The sequence below is a fragment of the Brassica oleracea genome, chromosome C5, assembly GCF_000695525.1.
Source record: "Brassica oleracea var. oleracea cultivar TO1000 chromosome C5, BOL, whole genome shotgun sequence".
Classification (NCBI taxonomy): Eukaryota; Viridiplantae; Streptophyta; class Magnoliopsida; order Brassicales; family Brassicaceae; genus Brassica; species Brassica oleracea.
Window position 1 is genome coordinate 32487915 of NC_027752.1, and position 6640 is coordinate 32494554.

General features: G+C 36.3%; 2 protein-coding genes across 2 annotated transcripts in view; one reads left to right on the forward strand and one right to left on the reverse strand.

Annotated features, from left to right (window-relative positions):
• LOC106293662 (protein EARLY FLOWERING 3) overlaps window positions 1-2152 on the forward strand; it is a 3124-nt gene extending 972 nt beyond the window's left edge. Inside the window, exons 3-5 of the mRNA XM_013729328.1 lie at window positions 238-812; window positions 892-943; window positions 1202-2152. Coding sequence (XP_013584782.1) covers window positions 238-812; window positions 892-943; window positions 1202-1975 — 1401 coding nt within the window. The 3' untranslated portion in view covers window positions 1976-2152. The remainder of the gene's footprint in view (window positions 1-237; window positions 813-891; window positions 944-1201) is intronic.
• A 274-nt stretch (window positions 2153-2426) lies between these two features.
• On the reverse strand, window positions 2427-3661 carry LOC106294338. Its single transcript, XM_013729891.1, has 2 exons — window positions 3155-3661; window positions 2427-3065 (listed from the first exon to the last, which is right to left on the reverse strand). Exons 1-2 carry the CDS (start codon window positions 3659-3661, stop codon window positions 2427-2429), a joined length of 1146 nt encoding a protein of 381 aa, XP_013585345.1.
• Window positions 3662-6640: the final 2979 nt, after the last annotated feature.

Consider the following 6640-nt stretch of genomic DNA (forward strand, 5'->3'; position numbering starts at 1 on the left):
GTTTAGGGTTTAGGGTTTAGGGTTTAGAGTTGAGAAATTAGGTTTTGAGGATAAGATTTCAAATTTTGAAAAATAAAAAAATTAAAATTTTCAAAAGATAAAATGCTATATTGGTCATTTTAGTTTTTGAGTGCTATTTTTGTGATATAAACTTAGAAATGTGCTATTTTGGAGATTTGTCCGTTTGAATATCACTTTATACTTATTGCCCAATACTTTTTTCCTTGTTTTGAACAGCATGGTCGACCTGAAAAGAGTCAGTTTACAAAAATCTGCAACACTTCTCCAGCATCAAAGTTTGAGGGGAAGGTGAATCATCCAAGTGCCAGAGGATCATCAGTTACTAATACTAAGTCTAGTTCAATAATACAAAATGAGTACCATTTCAAGAACCTTACCAACTTGGATTCTCTTAAGGTTCCTCTAGTTAGACGCTCGGAAACAAATCCACAAGCAAACACAGATTTATCACTCCAGTTTTGTAATAGTAGTAGCAGCATAGATGGAGGAGGTGGAGAAGCTGCTGGTTCCAAGGTTGCCCTGAACAATCTTCACATTCGAGAATTACTTTTGCAAGATGAAAGCAAGAGAGGGTCTCTTAACATGATGAAAACTCAGTTGTATAGGAGAAGAGCCCTTGATGTATTTAACATTGAAACTCAAAAGAAGCTCAAAACTGTGCCTCCACGTGAACAAGATGTCTCAGACTCTTCTGCAATAGACTCTTTGTCTGGTATGGGTGCTTCATCTAATGATGTTGCTAGAGTGATAGGTGACAAGATGTTTTGGAAGATGAGAACTTATATGATCAAGTATGTAGCCTGTCACTTGTCAGTCTTAAGTATATAAACTTTGCCTTGTTTCTTACTTTACTCTTGCTGATATGTTCAGCCAGCAGAAGATCTTTGCAGCACAAGTCTTTGAGCTTCATAGGCTGATAATGGTAAGCTGCTAACAACTTACTTCCCATGTTTTTCAGCTTTCATTTGATCTGACAATGAACAGGTCGGCCCGAGATTTTTTTTTTTTTTTGGAGGGGACGGGAGGCGATATAGTAAAGGTTTCAAAAAAAACTTTTTTTAACAAAATTACGGGTGTACATCTATATAATTTTTTTAAAAAAATTTGAGGGCTATAGGCGAATGTTTCATTTGGCTATGCCCAGGACCGGTCCTGACCATGAACCTTTAACATGATACAGGTTCAAAACATGGTTGCAAAATCACCAAACCTGGTTCTTGAAAGTAAGCTTAATGGCCTAAGAAGTGGTACAATGGTTGCTTCAAAGGTTAAGAAACCAAACACAGAGAATCACAAACCTGTAACCGAAGAATATCCAGAACATATGAAACCAAAGCTTCCTCTGCCTTCCATAACCAAAGAGCTTATGAAACCGATTTGGCAACAACAGCTACTTCCTCCTCCTGGAAACCAATGGTTAGTTCCGGTAATGTCTTCTTCAGAAGGTCTGGTCTATAAACCATACGCAGGACCATGTCCTCCTCCTCCCTCAGCCTTCATGGTTCCAATCTATGGACAAGATTCGCTCGACACATCAGCATTCAAGTTCCCTGTTTCTACTCAGTTTAGCCACAACTACTTCCCGCAGCCTAACGCTAGGACAGCAGTACTTGACCAGACAAACCCGTTTGGTCAGCTTCAAAGATGGTCTAGCACATCGAGCCACATGACTCAAGCCATTCCATTTTCTTTAAAGAAGTCTCAGGAATCTAATGACAGTGATGTACATGGAAGTACAGCTTCAAGTCCACCAGAGAAGCCTAAATTCGATGTACTTCCTCTATTTCCTACAGAGCCTACTCATCACAATGATGAGCATGAGCAGAAACAGCAACCTCTGCACCGTGCCATTAAAGCCATTCCTCATAATTCAACATCAGCCTCTGAATCTGCTGCAAGAATTTTCCGTTCCATTCAAGAAGAAAGGAGGGACTCAGATCATATGAATAGTTAGTTTTTCTTTACTTTCAACATTCCACATTCTTTTTGCTCTATAATTGCTTCTTAAAATCTAGTTAAGTTTTCCAGTGTATTCTATTTAATCTTCATGTGAAGATGTAACATAAAACATACACACACACACACACACACACACATATACATTGATATTGTATTTGACAAACAGCTAATAAAAGAGAGAAGTTTTTGTTCCATTGATAACAATTCAGTTTTGAAATGTTATGCAAATGCCAAAACTATATAACAAGATGACTGATATTAAAAATATATCAATTCTCTTTTATTCAGTTATCTGTAAAGTTAAATTTCATTAGTCATTGAAGTATCTATTTTTTTTTTTGAGCGACAAAATAAACATCTATATATAAATGCGGAAGTGAACAATAATGATCAGTTGTGCCCATGCTAAATCAAAGTTACACTCAAAAGTTCAAAAAGCACATCCATTAGAACCCAAGAACCTTTGGTGCAAGTTTGAGTAATGGCTCCAATGCACTTGGAGCAAACTTTCTTGCAAAGAGATAACACACTTGAGATTTCTGATCATTGTATAAGCAGGACTGACCTTCCTGAATCATCTTGAGAAACATCTCTGTTATAACAGACTTCCCAAAAAGAGTCGGATGAGGACCACCTTTTGACCAATCTGTCCAAGTTAATGTCCTCTTCGCCAGCAAATGAGAATATCTAATAGATAGCATTGTTGGGAAGTAATGTTCATCCACATAACAAGGAGGTCTACAAAACTCTTTGAATTTGTGATAGTAATTGATGTCTTCAACAATGTAAAGAGCAAGTTCTCTGTTGATTTCAAACCACTGAGACCCTTTTCTCCACTGGCTTAGTTGGACTTCTGGTCCCATTGCATAGCTGTACCTGCCTCTTCCGTAAGGCCCGTCCTCGTCAGCAGAACCCATGAAACTATATATTGATTTGGAGACATAATTGTAGATGAACTCGAAACCGCGGAGAGGAATGCAAGCTTCAGAGAGCAAAACAAACCATTCATTAGAGATATCCAGTAACGCGTTAGCCAAAAGCCTTCTCTCAGCTTCACACATACTCATCTCTCCCCAAGCCACATGCTACATAAAAATAGAGAAACTAAATGAAGACACAAGAAGCAACATTACTAAAGAGAAGTTTTGCTCAGTTAAAAGATCAATGAAAGTACCTGACTTGGGATCTGTCTTCTGTAAAACACAGATGAGCTAGGGACATCCGATTTATAATCTGGCAATGTGTGAACGTATATTGAGTAAAACCCTTCATGCCCTTTGAAAAACCTTTCCCAAAGTGGAGCAAATGGTAATGGACCTTTGGTGAGAAACATGAATGCCATTTTAGGAACCCTTTTAAAAGGGTGGTCATATCTCCGTGGCTCCATAGATGCAAGCCAAAGAAGCTCGGAGTCATTCATGGAGTGCCAAACACTCGATGGAGGCTTGATAAATCTCTCCAATGTAGTTATCTCATCACTCGTAGAGATCAATGTGGTAGGAGCCAAAGTTTGAACCTTCAAGTACTTGATCATGTGCATGCTAACGACTGAGATTCCAAGAGCCAAAGCAACGAGCATCAAGAAAACCTGAAGCACCCGCATTGGTAAAAGAGACCTACATTGGTTTGTAGGTCTTAAATTAGAAGCTGATGTATCTTTAACCCCTTCCTCCTTCCCCATTAGCCTCAGTTTATGGTTTTAGCAAATGGGTTATTTTTTTTCCAAAAATGCAAGCAAGCCAAAACGTACGAGAAGTTTCAAACTCCAACCTAGTAGTTCCTGTTAGTCTCCGAAGAACACAGAGAGAGAGACATAAATATCCGACAAACCGTTCTTGTGGTAATATGAGTACATTTTTTTGATTAAGATCTAAAACAAAGCTTCGAGAGTGAGAGTATGGCGAATTCAAGTGTTACTGATTGAAAAAGAACACTAAAAAAATGGAAACTTTGAATAGGAAACGCACCAGGAAAAAGAGAAAATTAGTATTTCGGATCTTCTCTGTTACCCATTTGGTTCAGCTGTTAGATTAGTCCATATGTTAGGAGGACATGTTAATGGAGCTTAAATCTTGTCTCATGATCTTAGCCGAGGGATGTTGTCTGAAACTCTCATTTACTTACGAAAACAGAGAGCTTAAATATAAGAAAACTCGGAGAAAGAACGTAATAAAAAGCATTAAAACATAAGTACGTTGGTAACTGCTGGTCTTTCTTTGTAACTGATGGTCTTAGTTAGAGACGTTTATTACAATACAAAACGTTTATGACAACTCTGAACGTACGTGTAATGCAGTTTCATGAGCTTTTCATGCCGTCAGAAAAAAACGTCTGACGGCGTAGTTCATGAGCTTATCACGCAACAATCCTGGTCTTGAGACTGTCTTGAAGCCTATTGTTCCCTGCGATATCCAATTCAATTACCAAAACAAGATTGTAAAATATGTATAAGAATGTGTTTGTTTATAACAAAAAAATTATATGTTTTTAAAAGTTATCTTTTAATATAAAGATGTGTTTTTCATTTTAAAAGTTGCATATATTTTAAAGGATTCTCATAATAGGATATATCTTTTTTTTTTCTTATTTTAGTTCATTTTCGTATCTATTTGATATACATTTAAAGAATATTAAATTTGTCTATAAATATTCAGGTAATTTGAGTTTTGGTAATTTAATTATTTTAAAACATTATATGTATAAACTATTACAACTATCGGTGATTGTAGTCTTTAGAGACGAACTACTACAACTATGATAAACCATTTCACCTATGATACTTACTAGCCATTGTAATGCTTGGTTACTAACCATTGTAATGGTTGATTATTAAGCATTGTAATCTTTGACCCTCTGTATAAGGATATTATTTTAGATTCGAGATTCAGTAAAAACAAAAGGCAGAAAATAGTTCTAATAACACATATCTCTTTTATTAGAAATCCTTTACAGGATCTCTTACATACTTACTTGATTCGAATTACACGACTCAACACATATTGATTCATAATTTATCCACCTTGCTTGACTCAACACCTGTTGATTAATGATCTCAGTTTACTAAGCTATGAAACCCCAAAACTTTTGTGTTTCTCTCTTAGAATAACAATGTCAAAAGCTCTAACCTAGTTATAGGATTAACCGAGATATATATCAAATAATATTTTCCTATTATCTAATATAATATTTCTTATATTTTAGCATCATCAAATCTTCCAATTTGTTATCAAATAATGTTTCCTTAATGCTTATCACATCAAACAAACATAGAATATTGCTCCACATCAGCACATCTTGACGTTTCTTTCCATTCTTCTGAAGTGTGTGTTGCTGTGGGGCGTGCATGGTTCCTCCAAGTTCATGCTGTTGCTGGTGCTTGCGGACCTGAGTATTGATAAGATTGATCTCTTCCTGTTGCCGTGAACACATTCTGCACGTTTATTTGCGTCACTGAAATGGGTGTCCACAACATCTTGCCTCATATGTTCAGGAAAGTCTTCAAGAATCCTTTTCATTGTATTAGAGATTTTTATTTATTAATTAAATAGACCTCTGAGTATAACTGAAAAGAAGACTTAGTTGAGATGACATGACAACATGACAAAAATATGATTGGATGAAATATTTCATATGACGTGGATAGCTTGAGAAATCTTCAAAATTGTTCTAATAATATTTTATATGACGTGGATAGCTTGAGAAATCTTCAAAATTGTTCCTTTTATTAGATTATTTTCTTCTTTTTTTTAAAGATAAATATGATAGATTCCGGTTAAATTTTGATGAAGTTTGAGTATCATGAATCTTTGTCGGGTCCTAAAAATGTCCAAATATGTATCCAAAAATTTGTGGCTATTTTATAGGTATTTTAACTATAGATGCAAACTGACCCGAACCCAAACAGAATCAACAAACTCAAATATAAAATCTGATTTTTACTTTACATTTCAAGCTTGTACGGTAGCTTAGCTGAAAAAAATTCTGGACAAATTTGATAAAGGCAGTGAGGAAGACTTATCTATATGATGAGAATTATTGTATGTTTTCAGTAAAGGTATTATAGTCTACTATTGTGGGAGCGGAAACACCAAATCTACCTTATTTTGAAACAAGGCCAGTTTGGTATCGCTAATGTGGCATCTGTAATGTTTGCTCTCGCTAATTTTGATGTGGAGTTTTGTTGTTCTTCTATAGTGTAACATGTTATCACTACAAGAAAACATCAAGGATTCTGAGGGAAAAAATCGTCGGAATTTCGTCGGAATATCGTTATTCCGACGAAATTCCGACGAAACACGTCGTCGGAAATAATTCCTCGGAATTTCTTTTTTCCTCTGAAATCCCTCGGAATTTTCCGACGGAATTCCGAGGAAATAAATTTCCAAGGAAATTCCGAGGATCCCTTGTTTGTCGGAAAAGTCCTCGGAATATACCGAGGTAGAACTTCGTCGGGATAATTCCTCGGAAGTTCATCGATCGATGCGTGTTTGGACATATATACATCGATCGATAGGAGTATACCGACGGACTTTTTCCTCGGTTTATTCCGAGGAACTGTTCCCTCGGTATATTCCGAGGGATCCGTTCCTCGGAATTTTCCGAGGGAGTTGTCCCTCGGAAAATTCCGAGGGAAATGTCCCTCGCTATATTTAAAAAAAAA